Source organism: Rhinolophus ferrumequinum, chromosome 2, assembly GCF_004115265.2.
Source record: "Rhinolophus ferrumequinum isolate MPI-CBG mRhiFer1 chromosome 2, mRhiFer1_v1.p, whole genome shotgun sequence".
Classification (NCBI taxonomy): Eukaryota; Metazoa; Chordata; class Mammalia; order Chiroptera; family Rhinolophidae; genus Rhinolophus; species Rhinolophus ferrumequinum.
In genome coordinates this window covers 102,575,197-102,598,296 of record NC_046285.1, presented here as the reverse complement: position 1 = coordinate 102,598,296, position 23,100 = coordinate 102,575,197, and the positions used below count along the sequence as shown (strand labels likewise).

At 38.2% G+C, this 23,100-nt stretch overlaps 1 protein-coding gene across 7 annotated transcripts in view; it reads right to left on the bottom strand.

Annotated features, from left to right (window-relative positions):
• DYRK1A (dual specificity tyrosine phosphorylation regulated kinase 1A) overlaps positions 1 to 23,100 on the bottom strand; it is a 141,345-nt gene that overhangs the window by 37,304 nt on the left and 80,941 nt on the right. For 5 of the 7 annotated variants that reach the window (XM_033128927.1, XM_033128936.1, XM_033128918.1 and 2 more), the window contains 2 exons: positions 7,105 to 7,301; positions 1,077 to 1,196 (listed from right to left, as the gene is read on the bottom strand). In XM_033128927.1, the coding sequence (XP_032984818.1) occupies positions 1,077 to 1,196; positions 7,105 to 7,301 (317 nt within the window). The remainder of the gene's footprint in view (positions 1 to 1,076; positions 1,197 to 7,104; positions 7,302 to 23,100) is intronic. The other 2 variants (XM_033128967.1, XM_033128945.1) reach the window with 1 other exon arrangement.

Sequence of the window (23,100 nt, the reverse complement as noted above, 5' to 3'; positions counted from 1 at the left end):
ACAGGAACTTTGTTAATTTATCAGATAGTAATAAATTGACATAATAAATCATTAACAATTTATCAGGTATTTTCAGATAAAACTTAGTTTGGCACCTATTTTATACTATAACATATTAATTATTAATTATGTACATAATCCAACTCAGAAATGTTCCTCATTGAGTTCATTCTAATTTTATCTAGTCATGTTAATATAATAGTATCGGCATTAAACAGCATCAAATTGCTGTAAAAATTTATATATACATAAGAACAATATTTTAGTTAAACGGCTCTAAACTTGGTAGAGGCTAAACGCTTAATGTGAAAGAATGTGGGCTCACATTGGAAGAGGAAAGAAAGCACAGGCACATCACCCTCCTCCAGTAAAGCTCATTTACTAATTAATTATGGAGCCCGAGTTGAGGCTAGAAGCAAACAAGAATCAAGCCAAATCTAAGACACTAGAAAAATAGTTTTTGGTGGCAAAGAGCCAAGTTGGAAGATGAGTAATTCAAAGTGCCGTCTATGTTTTTATCCTACCCACTTCCACCAAAAAGGCTTTTAGATATCTTACAATGAAAAGATTCAGATAGAAGAACACACATAAAATTTAAAGACAATTTAAAACCACAGAAATATAGACAGATAAACTAGGCCAAATGCCTGTTACCTGGGCATTAAATATATCTCAGAGCTTCCTGACATCCACAGCAAAAGTAGAAACAGGTATATAAAAATTTAAGCAAAATTCTAACATATACATACTTTTACAACATCATTATAACCTCACTTTTCCTTTCTTGTTTTATAGAAGCTATAATAGAAATGATAACTCAGCATATATTAAATACAACTCTGGAAAAAGGGGGAAGTTACCTAAAATTATCTTAATTCTTGCAGTCCTTCTTAGTATATCTTCTTTTACATAACTATATTATCTATAAATCATTAACTTACCAGTCTTCGCAATAATTATCAATATGACAATCACTGGGGTAAAAAAGCTTAGTATGTTCAAATAGGTCACAAAATAACTTTTTTTCCCTGCTCGATTGTAAAATAGATGCTGTTATAACAAATCAATAGTCTTACCTCATTAATATGCTTATATGTTTTGATCAAGTCAACAGAGAGTTTTCTCAGGGGGGCAGTTGCTGGGTCACGGAAGGTTTGGGGCATCCGCCTCTGTAACATGACAATATCAGGCATCACCTTAAATAGACAGAAAAGACTAGCACTTTAACTATAATTCACTGGTATAAATTCCCTCTTCTGTAACCTGTGTGTATATATTAAAAAAAAAAAAAAGACATTGACATTAGAAGATTATGCATTTTCTGTTATCTCTTTCAACCGGATTCCACTGAAGACAACCACTGGAACGAATCAATGAAATTAGCAGATCACATGCCCGGCTGTTGGTTCCCCAAACTAAACAACGGGATCACAGACATACCCCGGTACAGGAGACCCACAGGACGCTGCCCAACAGGGCTTCTCCCCCATACACTCAGACCAATCAAAAGTTTCTTCTGAATTATCCCTGAATCCTGACCTGATTCACAACAGTCAAAAACAAACCCAACTTTCGCTTCCTCACACAGGATTTCAAGACCCGGCTGGCACCACAGAGCAGGCTAGTGTGGAGCTTGGTACGACAGTACAGCTCCCAGCACCTCCCGACGACGGTGCCCTCTGACAGGCACCCCTAAGGCTGCCACGTGCTCTCCCTCCTTGAACACAGCAGAGTAGAGAGGAGTAGAGCGTGGCCTCCATATCCCTTCCCCCTGCCCTGCCGGGTTACTCTCCACACCACTTACCACTATCTGCCTAGATACTGACGCTTTTACTGGTTTTAGTTTTTTCTCCTCCTTCCACTACAAGGAAAATTCTAAAACGGTAGGGATTCTTTTGTTCAATGTTGTATTCTCTTTGCCTAAAACAGTGTGCCTGGCAAACAGTGGGTGTTTAATAAATATGTGAATAAACAAATGAACCCATTGTACCAATATCTCTACTTAAGATTACACACCAGGAACTGACCACAAACAAGTTCCAGAGGACACCTTAAAATTAATGAAACTTTCTTTTAAAAACCTCATGTCAGCCACACGCCGTGAACTCCTCCCACCCACCCAATCCTAAACCACATCTCTCTCCTCATCCAATAGGCAGCCAGGATTCCATTGTGAGTGTCCTGCTAGATGGCGGAGAGTGGGTACATGCAGGTCCTCTCCACAAATACTCAGGGATGCTGCAACCAGAGCCTCAATGACTGCTGCTCGGATGCACTCTTCCACCAGGTGTCATGATGGAAGGGATTCCCTGAGGGGCTTTCTGCAATCAACAGATCCGCCAAACCAATCAATTACATCAAGGTATCCTGGGCCACTGCCACTCGCCACCCTGGCGTCCCTCTCTAGCTCTAGTGGACACTTCTGCCAGTAAAATCTCCTGAGCCAGAAGCTTCTGCTGCAGCCCGTCTCAAAGAACACTGGGGTCAATTTGAGGGGCAGAGAGACAGTAACATCATACCAAGACCTCACAGAAATGCCTGGAGCCTTGGGATAATTAACCAAGTTAACCCACACTAACAGAAGACAGCGAGGCGAAGGCTGCAAGGTGACTGGACAGAACAGGAAAGAATCCCCATTCATGTGGTAGGGAAAGACAGAGTTCTCACAGCAGTCACCTAGGTGCCCTTTCTCTTTAACCAACATTAACATTAGTTTCCTCTGCATCTATACTCAAACCCTACAAAGCTGTTCTCCAGACAGTAAATTCACTGATTACTGTTAAGTTAATAATTATCTCTTCTCATGAGCCTCTCCTTTTTAAAGTTCCAAGTAAGGCTTAAGGAGAAAAATCCCCCAGTGATGACAACCATTTGTCTGAAAAGATAATAAGAATTACTTAATTCTTCTAATATATAGTTTTATTTTTCTAAATGTAAACAATGGGTACAGTTGGATTCACAGAATATTTTACTCTTACACTATTCCTTGAAGACTTAATTTAATGACTAGGCAGTTATCAGTAATAAGCATGTCGATTATTTTTATGTGAACGAATGCTATATATAAAAGTATTTAAGGTAATAAAAGAGGTTTTCCTTAACATATTTCCTTTTTATTTCTTGAGACCCTAAAGCATTGTTTTCATGCAGGTAATTTCATGCAGGATCTCAGCAAGACCTAGCTTGGACACCTGGAGTACAGCCTCACTGCGAGGCTTCACAAAATCTGACCCAGTGAAATATTTCACTACCACTGTAATAAAAGCTGATAGACGGTATAACTATAGTTAGGAACAAATTACGTAAGTAGTTAATAATAAAATAATAGTAGTGTTAAGTATTTGCTACACGCACTGTTTTGAGCATGACTATTTCTACATGTCTGTCATGTAATCCTCTCAACAGTCTCCTGAGAATAAGTAATACTCCTGTCACCATTTTACAAATGAGAAACCTGAGTCTCTGATGTAAAATTACTTGACAAAAGCCTAGAGCCAGTGAAGAAAACAGGTGAGATGAGAACTGATGCCAGGAGCTCCATCAATTTTATGCCTCTATTCTACCCTCTTGGTGGAATCACTTTAAGGCTATTTGTTGGGTAAAATAATTGAGTAACATATAATAAACACCAATAAAATAAGCATATGCATTTATTAAAATTAGTTATGTACAAAACTGTGAATGTGTTTAAGTTTCCAACTTGCCCATTTACAATTCCCCTGGTATTTCAAACATCTGAAAAAAGAACTAGTGACTACATCTTTCCAGGAGCAATTATGTTCACTCAAAACACCAAAATCACACAATCAAAAAAAAACAATTTTGCACGCAGAGTTCAGAACATGAAACGGGGTAGGAATGTGATTTTGATTGAGTAACACCGTTTTTTCTGCACTCTATATGAGAATATGCTTTGTGCTTGGCACTTCACAAAATATCACTAACTTCTTCAACAACTGGCCAAACTCTGCCTATACGGCCAAATCGATTAGCTGATTCTTAACTAAATACCTTACTTTTCTTATATACCTCTGGCAATACGGGCATCTGTACATACAAACCAGATGAGTTCTGGTGACCAAAAACTGCCTTCAGACCAGACAGTATTTTAGTGCTTCAAATAGTTCCTTGTACAGAGTAGGTGCTCACTATTCATGGAAAAAACAAATTAATTTCTACAAGCTATGTAACATTCCCTTCACTAACTTTCATTGTGATTTCATGTTAGGTAACCAAATTCTGTTTTTAAATATTGTGCTGCATACACACAAATCCAGAATAGAAAACAGCTTTTCTAAATACTCAGTTATCTATAGACCAAGACAAAAGGGCCAGCCCGAAGCATTTGCTGTTTTCTCTACTTCCGGCTTCTTATGGTCACAAAGTCAGGAGAATGTACAGTAATATAGCAAGCTCCTTTATTCCCTTGCCCAACTGAAAGAAAGCCCATGGTATTAAGGACCCAAAAGCTTTCCAAGCTAAAGGTGGCTAGTATCCTTCCACCACACCTCCCTCCAAGTGTCCTCACTGCAAAAAGGAAACCATGAGATACCCTCTGGCTGTGCTGCCTCCTCCATCTGGCCAAGAGAACTAGAAAAAGCCACACCCCCACTGCTCACATCTCTTGACCTTTCTGTGCGAAGACACAGACCACAAAGCAAAACAAAAGCAGTAGTTTGCACCACCTGCTTACATCAGCAATGAGAGCTAAAAGATTTTTTTCTGAAAAGATTCCATAGTGTAAGACCCTGAACTTTATTCAAAAATTGTTTCCTAGTTTAATATCTATTCTATCCATTTAATTTATGTTCACTTCATATTTTCACATATAATACAGAATTAGAAACACTGTGTTTTGCCTTCTTGCTATTTTGAGAGCTATTAATAAAGTTGAATAGCATACTTAACACATATCTAGAGCACTGGTTTAGTTTAAGAACTATGAAAGAAACTGTGAAAACTGGAACAGCCCAGACATCCATCATCATACTTTTCTACACTTGCTTTCACCCTATTTCTTGTTTCCTAAATTTATCCTTTGAACAAAACTGTGTTTAAACTTGTATGAAACACTAAGTACCAGAAATAAAATGTTCAAGTTAACTCGTTGCAATTTACTTGTACAATAAACCTTATTTAAAAGACACTGACAGGATAATTAACAAGAAACAGTGGAAATCAAATAATGAAATTATAGCAGTTTAGAGCTAGAAGGTACTTTGGGAGGGTGGCAAGTGGGGGTCTAGCCTGAGGTTCCCATCTTACTACATTCAAGGAACAGATACTAAGGTCCACGTGACCTGACTCATCCCATACAACCAGATCATGAGTGAAAACCTTGAACTCGTGTCTTATGCTTTGTAGACCATGCCACAGCAGCACAGTTCTGGTGTTGCACACTTCAGTTATAGAAAGATCTCTTCTAATCTGACCACTTTAGTAGGTTCAGAAATTTCTGTGGTTTGACAGAAGTATTTGACTGAATATTATTTTATATTATAAATACTGAATATGAATATTACACTGAAAAGACAACCTTTTATATCATATGAATCTTAAAAAATATTTACAGCTTAAAATGAAAATACTAAGTGAATTATCTCTTATTTTTAAAAAATCCATAAATGTTAGTTGTATCTAAAAATAGATACTTTGCTAAATAACCTACTACAACAACCATAAAAGTAACTTAAAGGACTGGAGTTTTTCTAGCCCTGTGCAGATGCCGGTGTTAGAGCTGCAAGAGGCCTGTTACTAAGAAGAAAGAAGCCTGGCTGGACCCCAGCGCCCACTGCTTCTACATTTAGAGAAGTCACAAATAGGAGCTCAGTCCCATCAGCTGTGAAACAGATAAAAACAGGAATCCTGCCTGATAGGCTGCTTTTGAACAAACAGAAAAATGAATCCTACCATACTTTGTTTCTTGAAAGTACAATGCAAACAAATCACTGTGCTATTACTACTTTTTGGATGTCCAGAGAATTTGCTTCTGGTACACAATTAAACACTTTGCAAACTTGAACATTCTGACCAACTGCTCCAATTCTCAAACATGTGACTTCTCATTTTACTGCATAAAATAAATTCTTAAGTCCTGCCATAATTCATCTTACTGCTTAACTGAATGTTATTCACAAGCTATACACATTTTATAAATAAAGCTAGCTCAAACTTTACTGACAAAACCTTATTATAATACATACAATGGTACCCCCTAATAATATTACTGAACTGTAGCCAATTGCTCATTATAACCATGTTATTGAATTAGAGAAAACACATTTCCTTCCAATAATACAGTATAAGAAATACTTCGATACTTTCCAAGTTTTTGATCACCACTTGGTATACTAAACCAAATTCCCAAGTACATGGAAAAACAGCCATTTTCGTCACTCATCATACACTCAACTCCAGTGGGGAAAGAAACTTTATCACACTCTAGGTAGTAAAACAAAATTCTCCGCAAACCAGAAACTAACATAGTGGGTACACATAATTCAGGAAGATATTAATAATACACATGTACACACATATCCATGGATATATGTATGTGTACCAATAAATTTCAGCATTTATTCTCTTTCCACTGTCTATTTTATGGAAAACTGCTGAATCTCTAGCCTAAATATTAGAATGAACGACATGGTTAATTTACATTACATTTCTTTCAAGTTTAAGGAGTTTTGTGTATATTTTTATAAACGTGTACTGAAGTAGTTTATAAAAGCACAAAATCAGCTCTGTAAGTTTGCTATAATGGAATCTTGTTTTCCTATAACTTACATTTTTTCTACTTTAACCACCTTTCCATAAAAATAAGCTTTTAGTTTCTTTAACTACTATTCCTTAGAAATTACTGTTCCCCTCCCTATTAGAGAATGAGATAATGTGATTATGAGTGTTTTTTAAGTGAAATACATAGAAAACAGAAAAAACAAACTTTTAAATGCAAACTTCTGAACACCGTATTTTGTCAATCCAGAATTCCTTGTGACATGTAAAACTGAAAACCATTATAGCATTTTGCCTATTCACCACTCTGCCATTTTAAGGAATAAACTACCATTCCAACAAAACATTTCGGATACACTGTGAACTTACCTGGTTAGTTAGAGGTTGCTGAATCTGGTCAGAATAAGATAAGGCAGAAACCTGTTGGTCACTTATGTTTGGCTGGCGACGGTCACTGTACTGATGTGAATGGGGCATCTGTCCAGCCATCTGAAGGCCAGCAGCATGGAATGAAAATGACGGTGCAAGCCGAACAGATGAAGGTTTGCATGCTGAAGTCTCTCCTCCTACAAGAAGACAACAAGGGAGGTTACAAGGAGGTATTCACAGCCTAACATCTGTATCTTTTGACATGTCTGATAGTTCTTTACAGAAGGACTTTAGAATGTTCAATAGTATTAAAGACCTCTAAAACTACAAGCAGGTATACATCCAACACTATAATTGCATGTAAAATGGTATAAAACATAGTGGTTAAAGTGAATATCTATAAATCTCTATTAAGAGGAAGTAAAGTAAATTTTTTTGTAAAGCAATAGGAATAACCTTTAATACTTATTTTCACATATAGGATTTTCATCAGTTGAGAACCATAAATTATATAGATAATATCTAAGTTCTTATGAAGGGCCTCTCCAATGGATCAGCTCCTTAGAAACCAACTCAGTGGAACATGCTGAGATTCTCCTTTGCACCTGCCAGGTGTATGGCAATCAATATGCCCAGCGTCCCCAAAGCAGGTGAAAGATTTATCCTAATGGTGCTCACCACTGATGCAGGTAAGCAAAGGCTGAGTATACAACACAGGAAAACCTAGTCAGAGAATGCTGATTACTCTGGACTCTTGCCACACCGTCCTAAGAGAACCTAGACCTGGCAAGCTCACCACACAAACAGTCAATAATTATCCCACGGGTAGTATGGGCCCATCCATGGTCATGATTTTCATGGTAGAAATGGAAAATAAACACTTTGGTCCATAAAAGTATTTGGCAGCCAAGTAATAAAAGTTGATTCTTCCTTAAAGAAATTAAAAAAAAAAAAAAAAACCCTTCTTATATTCAACCACACTTGCAGTGACTAAAGCCGAAAGGCAAAGCGTAAAACCCGAGTCAACAAACTAGACCCAGAACACCGCCTGTTTTCCTCAACAAGCCCCCGAACCCCACCACACAGGACGTACTGCTCAGTGCCAGGGTACTTTTTCTAAGATCTACATTTTCTGAGACATTGGCCCGATAGTGACAAGCACGGATTCCCAGCCAAGCTGCCGCAGTCTGAAATTTCAGCTCCACACTTCCGAGCTGTGTGGCCCTACACACCTAATTTCCTGATAATGACAGGACCTACTTCACAAGGCTGTGGTGAAGGTAAAGTGTTTTCATACATGTACAATACTCAGAACAGCTCAGACAATTAATAAACGGCTCACTGTCGGCTGCAGGTCCTGTGCTGTGCTGGAAGGACAGGATGTCAGGCACAGTACCCACTCTGGTGAAGCACAGTCTCCACTCACATGCTGCACAGACTCCACAAACTGAAGAAAACAAAGCTAAGTTCCTCTCAAATTTAAGTTCCTCTTCTTTCTACCCCAGTCCACCAGAATCCAAGCTCTGAGAGACGTGCAGAGTTCTTTTCCTCCACAGACCACCCACCACATGCGAAGAGTTGCCCAGTCTTCCATTCCACGCTTCCACGTGCTGTAGAGCAAGCGCCCGAATATAACGTCTTCCTTTCATCTCCATTACCCCATGCCTCACTTTGATGACTGAACTAGATTCCTAGTCATTCTTTTTGTCTTTACTCTGCCCATCTGCAAACAACTGTGCATTTCTTCAATCAGATGGCCAGAGTGACCTTTCCCAAATGCAAATCTCACGTCCTCACCCTACTCACCTAGAACAGCACCTGCCTTAGCACTGTCTTTCGGACCTTAGCTACCACCTCCCTCCACTACAGCACGAGGCACGAGGCTGACTCACAGAACACGGTTACTAACTGTCTGCCAAATCCGTACAATGACAATGTTCCTACAATGACCAATGAGGTAACTTTTCTAAACATTTCACTACTCACTATTAAAAAAAGTCAATTCAATTATGTGGAGCAACTCTGTTGGGTTGGGGGGAAAAAAACCCTAGGAATTTACCCTGAGGAAATAACAGATGACGGGCACAAAGATAGTAAGGAAGAGTGTTTATCTTGATATTGTCTGTAACAGCAAAAAATTGGAAGCCTGAATGTCAAATAATGGGGGGAAAGGAGGTTTTAAATCTGCATGTTAAAAACACAAAAAAACTGGGAAGAAATGTAAGCAGCTCTTATAAGCAAACAGTAAAAAGACTGAGGCCCCGAATGGCCAAGTACTTAACCACTCTGGGCCTTCGCTACCCCATCTGTGAAGGAGAGGTATTAGGTCCCTTGGGCTAGTCCTTTGGGCTTCTTATGAAATTGAAATGAGACACCACAAGTAGATAAACAGAATGGAACCTGGTACATCAAAAGCACATTTTAAAATACTACTTGTTTCTGTTATTGATGCCATTATTACATACCATGTTTAAACTTATTTACTGTTATAGAAAAAAGTGCAAAAATCATTTTATGACTTAAACAATTGCCAAGAGAGAAAAAAAGCCATCTTCCCAGAAACCGCCCCACCGCTGTGACCCTTCCCAATCAATACCTAATTCCCTCTTCCCCAAGTTACTACGACCTTAACCTCCAAAACCGGATTAGTTTTATCTTTACATAAATGGATCTGTTCACGGCACGCTATGCTCACAAGCTGTAGTTCAGTCATTATTGTCATAGAATCTCATTATACGAACATCTGATGGCTTGTTTATCTATTCTTTTGATTGACGTTTAGATGATTTCCAGTTCAGAGCTATCATGAATACTGCCACTAGGGAGATTCTTGTTAAGTGTCTTGGGAACACATGGAGATGCTGTTCTGCTGTTTCTCCACTAGCAGTTCATGGCAATTCCCTCTCCCCCACTGCTTCCCTCACAATTGGAACGTAGGTCTTTCTAATCATCTCGGTCACTACAGGAGGCCTGTTTTAACCTGCATGGCCCTGGTGACTAGGAGCGTCTTTGCATGTCTTTATTAGCCATTTGGATCTCCACTTACAGAAAATGCCTATTCAGGTTGCTTTTCCACTTTTCTATCAAGAATGTCTTTTCCTTACAAATTTCTAAAATTAAACAATTTCTATTTTTAATCAGATTTTAGATATGAGCCCCTTTTGCCCCTTATAGGTTACACATGAGTTGCACTGTCGTTCTAACAGTGTTTTTGGATGAACACAATCTCTTACCACTTTGGCTTCAGAATCAGTACTTGCGGTGTCTAAGAACCTTATACCAAAGTCATGGAGAAATTCTATGTTATCTTCTAGAAGTTGGGTTTTACCGTTCACATCTACGTGTAGATGGGCAATGTTCTTGGATTTGATTTGTTTATACGCACGACAGGAATCTAGTTTCATTTCCCCAAAAAATGGACATCCAACTGATCAAGAATCAATTATTAAAAAGACAAACTTTGTCCACTGCTCTGCAGTGCTATATGTTTACATAAATCACATGCCCATAGGTGCTTCCATCTGTTTTGGGATTTTCTGTTTTACCTAACACAGAGTTACTTAGATTTCTTATCTCGTTGTGCAAGAACCAGACATTGTCTAAATCAGAATCCCGTTACAAGTTTTAATCTCTAGTAGAGAATTTTGTTCTTCAAGAATGTTTTAGCATTCTAAGCCCTGTATCTGTGTATGTTTTAGAATGAGCTCATCAAATTCACCAAAACCAAATAAGCCCATGTTGGGATTTTGGTTGAAAGTGCATCAATTCTATTGAACAGCACTGTCCAATAGAATGTTGTTCAATGAGGGGTTTACCTGCACTACTAGCACTGCTGGGTACTTGAACAGTTTTGTTTTTTGCTTCCCAATCCTTAGTCTTCCTCTTGCCTTATTCCACTTGCTGGGACTTCCAGTAAAATGATTAGGAGATGCAGGTACTATTGTCTTATTCCCAACCTCAGAAAGAAAGCTTCCAGCACTTCTCCAGTCCGGTGGTTGCTGTAGGGTTTTAACTGATTATCAGAATAATGATGCTCCTTTCTAGTTACAGCTTGCTTTAAAAAAAAAAAAAAAAAAAACTTTGCCCCATGAATGGATGCTGAATTTTACTGCTGTGTTTTCCCGAAAATAAGACCTAGCCGGGTAGGTCTTATTTTCGGGGAAACAGGGTAAATGTTTTTCCTGCCTCCATTGAAATGACCTGAGTTTTCTGGTGAAACACACGGACTGATATTTGAATGCTGCACCAGCTTTGCATCCTGGAGTACAGGCTGGAATCTTTGGTGGTAGAATCACTAGAGAAATCATCTGGACCTGGCGTTTTCTTTGTGGGTAGGTTTTTCACCTGCAAGTTCTTTAATAGGACTATTCAGATTTTGTTATTTCCTGGAGTGTCTGTTTGGTATGTTGTATTTTTCCAATAGTATGTCTACTTTATCTAAATTTCAAATGCACTGACATCAAGCCCTTCAGTGTCTTCTAAGTGTTTCGATCAATGAAGGTATAATTGTAGTGATATCCCCTTCACCTCAAGATTGGTTAATGAGGTTTTCTCTTTCTTCTTTGTGATCAGCCTAATCAAAGGTTTATCAATTTTATTAAGTATCCTTTCTCTTACATGTTTCCTATTTCTGCTCTCATCTTGTTCTATTAGTTAGCAAAAGACTTGTACTAAAAACCTCCCATTTAAGTTATGATGTTACTGGATTACCTAAATTTAGTTGTTACTTTCTGCTCTCATCTTGTTCTATTAGTTAGCAAAAGACTTGTACTAAAAACCTCCCATTTAAGTTGTTACTGGATTACCTAAATTTAGTTGTTACACCTTCCTGATGAAGAAAACCTGTTATCGTTGTAAACAGTCCCTCTTTATTTGCATAATGCTTTTCACCTTGTCTTCTATTAGTATGGCTACACCAAACTTTCCCTTAATTTTTGCATGGTATGTATTACTGCCAACTTTCCACTTCCTTGTATTTTACGTTTATCTCTTATAAACAATATGTAGTTGCATTTAATTTATGTATGAACACTAATAACTTCTATTAATCCCAACTGTTTTATTTTCCTTTCTTACTTTCTGCTGGATTGAATTTTTACCCCACACCCACACAAAAATTATTTTATTATTTTTGGTTATCTTACACATTACAATACCCAACTATATATCCTCCTTGACTCATCAAAATCTAATTGCTCCTTTGATATGTACACTATTGTTGACGTGTATATGTATGTGTGTACATACACACAATCACAATACATCCACTAAATCATCCAGCATGGGTAGAATAAGACTCAAGGGTACATTTGAATGGAATGATGGGTAATTCTGTGATATCCAGAGAGTACTGTGCTTCCCCGAAAATAAGACCTAGCTGGACAATCAGCTCTAATGCGTCTTTTGGAGCAAAAATTAATATAAGACCTGGTCTTATTTTACTATAAGACCAGGTCTTTATAATATATCATATCACACCCGGTCTTATGTAAGGACCAGATATGATATATTGTATGTATGATATGATATGATATACCAGGTCTTATATTAATTTTTGCTCCAAAAGACGCATTAGATTGTCCAGCTAGGTCTTATTTTCAGGGAAACACGGTAACAAAAGAAATTACGAAGAAACCATAAGCTGTTGCTTGATTGTTACTGCTGTAACTATCCTCCTAAAAATACTTCATTTTCTGAATCTAGATTCAGTCAATTATGTGCATTAAATTCAACAAGCACTTGCTGAGGGAATACTATGGCATTGTTTTGTGGGGTGACAATGGCACTCATGATCTATAAGAGCACTTCTCAAATCTTAATATGCTTACAAATCGCCTTTCAATCTTGTTAAAACTACAGATCCTGCTTCAGTAGAATTAGGGTAGGGCTTGAGAGTCTACATTTCTAATATGACCCCAGATAATACCAATGCTGCTCTGAATAGCACCTAAAAACAATGTAATTGCTCGCCCTAATAAAAGAAAGCCATTTTCCAACTAATGTTGAGTAGCAGATAATCCAAAACTATGCTATATTCTGACTACACAATGTGCTACAGAGCTTTCCTCTGCCCCCGATAGACTGCCTTCTTAGTTAGATTTTTGGGGTGTGTGAATAAGACATTAACACACATTCCCAGGCATAAGAGTGGTATGCCTGGGAATGGTGACAAAGAATCTGATGCTCTTTTTAAATTTTGCTATAAGTAATCTGAATGTGGGTTAACAAGAAATAACTACGTTTCACTTGTAGGAATTCATCTCAAAATATAAGACTCCAAGACAAACTAATATGGGAAATTTTTTCAAATTGATTTCATAATTAAGCAAATCACCATGGTTTTTATTCTTTCTAAAGTTTCCATCTTCCCTTTTAATTCAAATGTTAATCAGAAAAGGGGCAGTTCATCATAGAGATGATAATGAAGTATTAGGTTAAACTTGATGAAATTGCTGGTATTAGACCTCTTTTGGCCTGAAATTACAAAGTTGCAATTTCATATGGTTTAACCTGATATCTACCATATTATACATAATCCTTATTCAACTAAATTAAAACTTGGCTCTAATGTTTTAGCCCAAGAATGTATCACAATACATGTAGCAATATCAGACATTGTAATTTAATGATGAACTTATAATATTTAATTCAAAATGATCTTCAAAATCATTATTTGGAGTTCAATTCCAAAATAGTGTTTTAAATTGCTGCCAAATGGCATAAAAAACAAGCTAGAGAAAAGCATATATGTGGGGTCCTTCTGAACTACACAGATCTTTTTTACCATGAGCACATTTCTGTAACTTTTTTAAAGTTACAGAAAACTTCATTGGTAAATAAAGTTTACTAAAAGAAGGGGGGGGATGAAGTAGCTTTCTCACTCCATTCAAGTTACAATGTTCTAGCAAGAATCTATAATAACTAGACATTATAACACTAGTACAGGTGATTAACACTGATTCCACAGAGAAACATTTCATGAACAGATCCCAGAGAATGGGGGATGTTAAGACATGTGGAGGAAATATCAAACAGAAGCCTGGAGAAGACCCTGAGTGAAAAATAACTGCCATTTGTCTCTAGTGAAGACCCACGCGTAGCTCCACTTACAGCTAACTCGAGTTTCTTTTTGTTATTAATATGTTGGTAGGGGACCATTCCTTGTGACAGTATTAATCCACATTAGATTTTAAAGAGAAAGAACGATATTAAAGAATAAAAATAATTCAAGTTAATTAAAACAATAGCATCCAAATGTGGAAATTCTTCTGAGGTCAAGCTTCTGAGAGAGAATTCCCTAAGAAATGAGGGAAGGGCAAGCGAAGTAAATGGGAGGAAACCTCAAGGCCCCTAGCCATAAGACATCCCCATCATGACAGAGAAAAAGAATGTTCAAAAACAGCCAACTGCACTGTTAATTATGGCTGGAAATAAAGGTACACAATTAAGGGGTAACTGATTTCAGTCCAGGAGTAAGTTTTGCTCATCGCGGTATCATTAGTATCAAGAACAGGGTCTGGCACACGGCCTGCATTCAAAAAATATTTGTTCAATGAAAGAATGAACTGAATCCATCTGTATATTTAGAATGTGAAGAAATGGCTGAGAAAGGGAGGGAGAGGGAGCTGAAGGGGGAGTACGGATGAAAGAAGTATTTGTAAAACGAGGGCTCATGAGTCAGAAATAAAGAACAATCTAATCATGGCACAGGCTAGAGCTACTGCTTGTCAATCTAATTCTATTCCTCATTTTATATCCCAAGCACACAGCACATACCTGGTTCCACAGGTGTTAAATAGTATATATTAAGTGAAACTCTAAATTATCTAACGATAAAGACAAATGAACTGATTTCTTACCCTTGAGTTAGTGGTCAATTCATGTCTAACTACAGAATGCAAATCCGCACGCACACACTCACTCATTCTTTAACCAAAACAGCATATTCAACTGTAGAAATATGATGAAATGGCTCATATAAAACCTAAATAAATGCTCAAGTTTTTCCAGTCTGAAACATTAATTAAATTTGTGTATTAAACTGTTCAGAAAAACAGGAGGATAAGGACAAAAACATATCTTTAAAAGCCTATAACCAGACTTCCACTTCTGACCATTTCAGAGTATCCGGTACCAAACTACCTCACATAAAGTGCTTTAAAACTGGTCAAAATACATGAAATAACTGTTTTCAGACAGTGGACAACAGGCAGTGCAGAACTGTGATCACTGAGAAAAGGGGGGAAGCTTGGTGAGCCCCGCAATCACCTTCCCTTCCAATCTGGAGACAACTTCTGGAGTACAGCGTAGGGAGGGGGCCCAAATCGAGCACAATGGTGCCGTCCGCGGGGCGGAGGAGACGGAGATGAGGGCTGAAGGCTGCTGAGTTGGCTGGAATTTGTGGGGCAGGCAGCAGACAGAAGGGAGCTCTGCAGAGGAGGAGCTCCATCTATGCCTAGGGATCCCGACTCTTTGGCCAAACACGAAGCTGCACAAGAGCCAGGAGAAGGACCATGAGGCCAGGAAGCCGTGAGCTGAAGGAATACCAGAGCAGGAAGTGTCCCAATCAGCTAGGGTGTGAAACTCTGACTAACACCACAGACACTCAACAGAGACCCAGGAAATCAGTGCTTCAGCAGGAGGGCCAAAATGGCCCCGTGGCAAAGGCTGCCTTCTATCTGTCCTAACTGAGACTGAAACAAACCTCAAAGGATCAAGATATCCACAAGTCAACAGCCTGCCAGGACAAAATTCAACACTTTCTAAAAGAGGACAACAAAAACCAAGAGCTTAGAAACCCAGCATTATGAATGTCCACATACAGTCAAACACCACTAGGTAAACAAAGAAGCGTGAAAGTGGGGCCTACATTCGGAGGAGAAAACAATCCATCTACAGACCCAGAAATAACAGAAATAATGAAATTAGTGGACAAAAACTAGGTATTAAAAAGATTTTAATGTAAAGGAAGACATGCACAAAATAAGCAAATCATTATAAACGGAAACTATGAACAGAAACCAAGTAGACATTCTAGAAATGAAACACTGAACTAAAAAATTCAGTGAGTGGACCTAACAGCAGATTAGACACTGCAGAAGATCAGTGAGTATGAAAACAAAGCAATATAAATTAACCAAGCGGAAAACAAGTACAAGATACAATGGGAAAAAATATAAACAAAGCATCCAAAACCTACGAAAGAAATCAAGCTAATATTCTTGTTTGAGGGAGAAAGCGGAGAAGGAAGAGTTATGAAGAAATAATAGTCAAAAGTTTTCCAAATTCAACGAGAAGTATCAACCCACGGATTCAAACTCAATGAACCCCAAGCAACACACACACACACACACACACACACACACACACACACACACAGTCTGAGGCACTCAATCAAACTGCTGAAGACCAACAGTGAAGAAAAAAACTATACAAGCAGCCAGGGCGGGGAACACTCATTAACATACAGGAGAGAACCACTGACTTCTCATCAGAAACCATGTACTCCAGGAAAAAGATACGGCAACATCTTTAAAATGAGAGAGGAAAGGGACCTTTAAACTATCATTCTATCACCAATGAAAACATCCTTCAAAAATGAAGGCAAAACAAATGAAACTGAAAAAATCTGTCAACAGCATACTTACACTCAAAAAATACTTACACTCAAAAAACAGTTCACAGAAGGAAAATGATTCCAGATAGAAAGTGAGATCTACATAAAGGGATAAAGACCACCAGAAATGGTAAATATGTAGATTAATAGTAAAGACATTTCTCTTCAGTATTTTTTAAACATAACTGATTGTTTAAAGCAAAAATTATAATGTATTGTGGAGTTTATAACATATATAAAAGTAAAACGTATGACAACCATAGCACTAGGACAGGAGAGGTAAAATGAAAGTACACGACACTACAACTGAGGGGTGCATGTGGTAGCCCTCAAGCAACCACTAAGATTGGATGGATGGACAGACGGACAGATAAGATAGGTAGATAATGAGCCACTGGAAGAGACAAAGTGGAATAATAACTGTATTTAAGAACTAGAAAGAATAGTCCTGATACTTTGGGACTAGTGAACATATGCATACATTTTATTCACTCTGCATTTCATAAGCACGTATTATTTTTGAGACACTGTACTATCCTCAACAACTAGATTACAGAAAATCTTACTTAACCCTATAGTGAACGGGTTCTTAACACTTTCAATTACAAAAGACAAACCAAATTCTTACAGTTGAAATAAGAGGTCAACAACTTATTTTTAGTCATAGCATCTGGAACACAAGAAAGATTAAAATAGTCACCCAAGATATAGCTGTTAGATTCCATAAATTATTATACTGCACATAGTATAACATGTAATATGAGTAAATTTATATTTTCCTCAATATCCTAAAATTGTAAAATATTTTTTAAAAACTAAAAATAAATGGGTTGTCAGTAGTCATGAAATTTCCAATTGGAAAAAGAAATATCTATTTTTATAGTATCCGTAACATAAAAATATTTAATCTGTAATAACCCCGTTTCAATAAAAAACGTTCCCCACGTAGGAGGAAACAAGGTGTCAAGCAGCCTTTGAGCCCTTAATTTCTAGGAAGGGGTGGGGGTGGGGGAGCTTGAAACAAAAGACAAGTAAACAAAGATATACAATGCTTCCAGAGCAAGTTTAGAGGTGAGATTAAACCTTTTAACAGATCAGGTCCAAGCACTCGAAGAAAATGCAGATCAGTGCTTCTCTAATGGGCTGGGAGCTAGTTAGTAGCTAGTTAGAAGCCCAGTCTACCGCTAGCGACTGAAACGCACACTCTACTGAAACGCACACGCCACTGAATCACACACGCCACACCACCAGAACGGACCTCCCTCCTCCAGCTCCGTCCACTCCTGAATCCCCAGGACTTAGAACAGGGCTGAACCCACAGCAAAAGCTCCCTCAAGAATTTCGACCTGACTGAATGAATGATATATAAAGAGCACAGACATTTATTTACAAACATAAATAAATGTGAATCTACCATTTATAAAGTGAATCTGCCATTAGGAGATTTAGAAATGCCAATACAAAATGGAAGATTATTAATATGTTGCAATAAATTAAATTTAAATTTACAAGCTGATGAATTTTATCTGATTAACTGACAGCTGATTTTAAATAATGGTGACAAAACTTGAAAAACTGAAAACTAATACCTTACTGGAAAATTATATGCTAAAGAAAGGAACATATTTAACACAGCAACTGAAATAATAGTTATTTGTATAAAATGCTTACAAATATGCTTATGAGGAAAATAAGTCTGAGGCAAATACAATAAAAAAGTTTATCTTCATGATTATAGTTGCATGTTGGCTTATAATTGTTTTAAATTTATATGTTCTCTAACCCACCCACCCCAACCCACCCCAGTCCTCTGGGGGAACAAGAAGCATATTCGTCCACGGTACAAGTTTAATTGTCAGTGTTGTTTTATCAGACAGTCCTGCAGCCGGGCAGAAAAGGATGCTTTGTGGGCTAGCAGAACCTACATAACAGCACAAAAAGAGCACAAAAGACAACAGCTGCTGAAGCAGCCTTTCAGACAACATCAGTACCTTAATACAAAAGAAGAATGTTGCATATAAACATAGGACCTATGTTGCATAGAACTATGAACTAACTATGCATAGAACTATAGAACTATGTTGCATAAACATAGTTACATAAATTTTTTTCAAGCAGAGTATTAGAATAACATTATTTATTCAAAAGGTAACTTATCAGGCTAAACTGAGACCAAGTCCCTAAAATAGAAAAAACCTACTACCACTGTGAGAATAAAAGTATTCCTAAGAATCTGTAGGATCTACACAGAACAGTGATGGTTGCTCTCTCAAGCGTCCAGATTAATACTAAGGAAAATGGGCGAATACTTGGGGTCCTGACTAGACTGCTTGTGCAAATGCTAACTTCAGACTGAACTGAAGGATTCCCACTTTCATTACAGTCTTCTGGTCTTCAGTAAGTTTAGCTTTCATAAACACAAAGATTTCAAAAGTTTTATAAAAATGATGTAAGTCTTTCAACTAACATTATATTGGTTACAATCAAGAAACCACTTCTTTCAAACTACGAAATTATTATTCCCGTTAGGTAGTAAGCCAGATCCTGAGATTCAAGGCTATCAGACAGTCTTGATTTCGAAGCTGTCCCTCATACTAGTACCTGTCAGATGACGCATCCTTGTTTACAGTTTAGCAAATACAATCACCTAAGAGAGAACCAGCAGTAGTCAACAGCACATGAAACAGATAAGGCCCAGCCTAACTGGCGGTAACACGACAAGTGCATTCGATGAATGCCACTTCCTGTGAGTCAGAAGATGAGGTTTTCATTCACTTCCTCCAAGGTTCGAGTTCCCTGTGGGACAGTCAAGGGACAGCCCTGGAACAATCGCGATAGGAAAACTAGGTCTCAAGCTGCTCATACTCACCTTCAGAAAGCCCTGTGGGCCTGGGCCCTGCATTCGCATCTTAGATTCCTCTGTAACATGCAAAGTTAGCCTTTTTATTTACAAAAAGGTAAAAAGAGAAACCCATTTGGAAAGTTGGGCTTGCTCTATAGAAATGCACTACACTAGGATTTCAGATCCTCTCCCGGCCCAGCACCAGCATGAAGGCAGCCTGCTGACAAGCAAGTCAGTTTCCTCATACATGAAATGAGATGAGTCATCATCTTGCCCAGTCACATAAATCCACAGTATTCCTTCCCTTGTCAAATGCCAGATCCGAAATGTTACACAGATCGTTGCCAGAGGAAAGGAGGTATGTGCTCCAAGGTCTCTGTTTAGAGCTCAGAAAACACATTTTAATATAATAAATGGTGGTTAGGTTCTAACTTGGTTCCTTTTTTAAAAAATCTACACGAAAACACAGTAAAGCGCTATTTACTAAAAATTTTTTGAATTATATATATAGATACACACACACACACGTATATGTACATATATAGAAAACTTGAATTACCCAAAAATGCTCCCTCCCCGACCCTGTTCCACGATTTGGCTCCAGATCTCTTGACCATAAACTCTGCCAGAGCCTAGACAGACACACTAAAGTTGAACTTCCAGAAACCACAGAGTACAAAAAGGAGATAAATGGCATGTTATATAACACATCTAAAAGCTGAAATATTATGAAGCCATTAAAAAGCTGAACACTGCCTCCTTAGCTGCCTTCCCCTTGAGGAGAGAAGGATCAGGACCCAGAAAGAGACAGTCAAGAATACAACACAAGCAGAAATGTCACCTTCAACTATGCCACAACTATTCATTGTAAGAGGCATCCGAAGATGCTACTCATTTCAGGCACGTTAAGATTTCTGCCTTAAACCTTCCCTGAGCTTTACCTCTGCTTTCTCCCAAAGCAGGCACAACAGCAGCAGCTTAGGAAAAAAACACCACCATTTGTAAAACCCTTTTCCCTCTATCCCAGGCAGAATAGAAGAAAACCATACACATACTCCTCATTCTTTTTTAGTTCTAGCTAGACAGCTGTTAAACACACAAGATATTTTTAAATCTAGTTAAGTACTTGGGTACCTATATTGAATTGCAGCATAATACTTAAAATTATCCAATGAGGCAATCATTTGGCTTTGTGATTCCAATTAAAACACTGTATATTTATGGGGATTTTCCATTACAAAATGCCCAAAAGGCAAGATATTCATCTGAGCAGACACTTTAAAAAGTTACACATTAAGCAAATTGTTAACTGTTTAAGAGAGGTTATAAAATTTAATAATATAAAAACAGTAACCCTTCATTAAAAGAATATTTATGTAGCAAATAAACACATAATTTCAGAGCTCATAATTAGTTTTCCTTCTTCCTTATCTATTGTGCAAAAGTGGTTAAAATTTGCATCTGAGTTCTACACCAAATGAAAACAGTCTGGAAAATGTTTTATATAATATCCTTAATCTCTAATGATACAATTAAAAACAGTATGATCTCCCCCCACCCCCGGAAAATCACGAACCAACACTAAGTATATGGGAAAACATTCAAATTCACTAGAAGTAAAAAAGAAAAAAAAAAGTCAATAAATAAAAACAAGGAGATTTCATTTTTACTTCTCAAACAAGCACATTTTTCCAAACCAGAGTACCCTCAATAATAATAGTATGGATAAAGCAGACATCTATGACCGTTACCAGAATATTCTGTGAGTAGTTTTTCACAATTAAAAAAAATAATAATAAAAATAAAAATCAGTAACAGTCGTTGAACTCTTATTCCATGCCAGACATTGTTCCAGTCTGCCTTTATCTACGTGTACACCCACGAAAGAGCTGTGAATTAGGCGGCATGATGACAGCACTTGTTACATTTCATACAGGCTCCATAGTGGTCCTACGTGTGGTGGCCCTACGTTCGTTCATAGGTCCCCATGGCTGGTAAGTACTAACTCAAACCAGGCTCTCAGTCTACTCTTTTCACCCCTCTCAGCAGGGCCTCAAAGACAGAAGGCGTGAGGAAGTGCAAAGGAGACAAGAGAAACGCCTCCTAAAAGATGAGATGTGGAATCCCTACAAAGGAGGGAAGAAGATAAAATGAACTAGAAAGAAGAGACCGGGGCTAGGAAACGGCACCCTATTTGAAAACTTCCCTTCCCAAATACAACCTGCTCGAATTCAGGTGAAAACAGGCAAAATACGTGGCTGTAGCCAGAAGAGAGGGGAATTTAAAAAGGAGTCTAAGAAAAATGAGTAAACTTCACATCAAATTTTACAAAACAGCCTTTAAAAAGAAAAGCAAACGCCAACTGTCTAGTGCCCATGAACTTTGAGAAGAGCTCATGAAAATGTCCTGAGGAACAAGACGAGGCTAGGTAGGAAGTGCGCACGGGCTGACCCCAACCTCCACCTGCAGCCTCACCTGGTGGCACCCCCTCCCTGTGGCTCCAGCCCCTCGCAGGCACCCCCTACTCTCTCAAGTACTCTCTGTGCTGCCTCCAACGTTACTGCCTTATTGCTTTACCTAATTAACTCCCACTTCTCTTTCAAGTGGCAGCCCAATGTCACCTCGAGTTTGGCTGGAGAACAGAATATACACAGGGGAGTGGGTTAAGGACAGAAAGGCAAAGCTGGGCCCAAGAGTCTTACTGCAGGCTAAGAAATTTGGATTCCGTGAAACAGGTAGGGGGATGTCAGGAAAGGTGGGCCGGGAGTTGGGTTTTTATTTATAGCAATAAATGCTCTGAATCTTCTGGATTCAATTTTGCCACTATCTAGCTACTGACTTTGGACAATTAAATCTGTGCCTCCCTTTCCATCTGCAGAATGGGTTAATAGCAGTACCTGACACCCAAGATTATTATAAAAATTAAAGAGTTGTTTAGAATGGTATCTAGCACACTGTAAGTGCTCAATAGATGTTCCACAATTTAAGCTCATAAGAGAAAACTGCTGTGCAACGTGGATTGGAATGGGGAAACCTCAAGCAGAGGTCAATCGGGCTTATTTCAACAGTCCACAAAAAGGACTGAGAGCCTTTCAGAGGTTAATGTTCAGAAAGGAGACGTATGAATACACACTGTGAGGTAGAATTCACGGGACTTGAACACTTGTTTAAATATGGAAGATGAGAGACAAGCTGGATTCAAAAATGACTCAGAAGTTTGGAGCCTAGGGGACTTGGAAAACAGCAGTGACAACTAGAAAGTCAGAAAAGGGCACTAAGTTGAACGATGGTATCTCCTTACACGCATTATGACTTGAACTTCAAAGACTGCCTGTGAGTACAGTTTTCATCTTATCAAGCCTATGACAGTTCAACTTTGTTGAAAATAGAAAGGAAACAGGTACAAAAACAGTAAGAGGAGAAGGAAAAGGGTGTGGCAGAGAAAAAGAAAACTGGCCCAGGGAGCAGGGCCCAGGGTTCTGGTCTGAGCTCAGAGGTTTACTCCGTAACACTGGGGAAAACAGGCCACCTGTCCAAA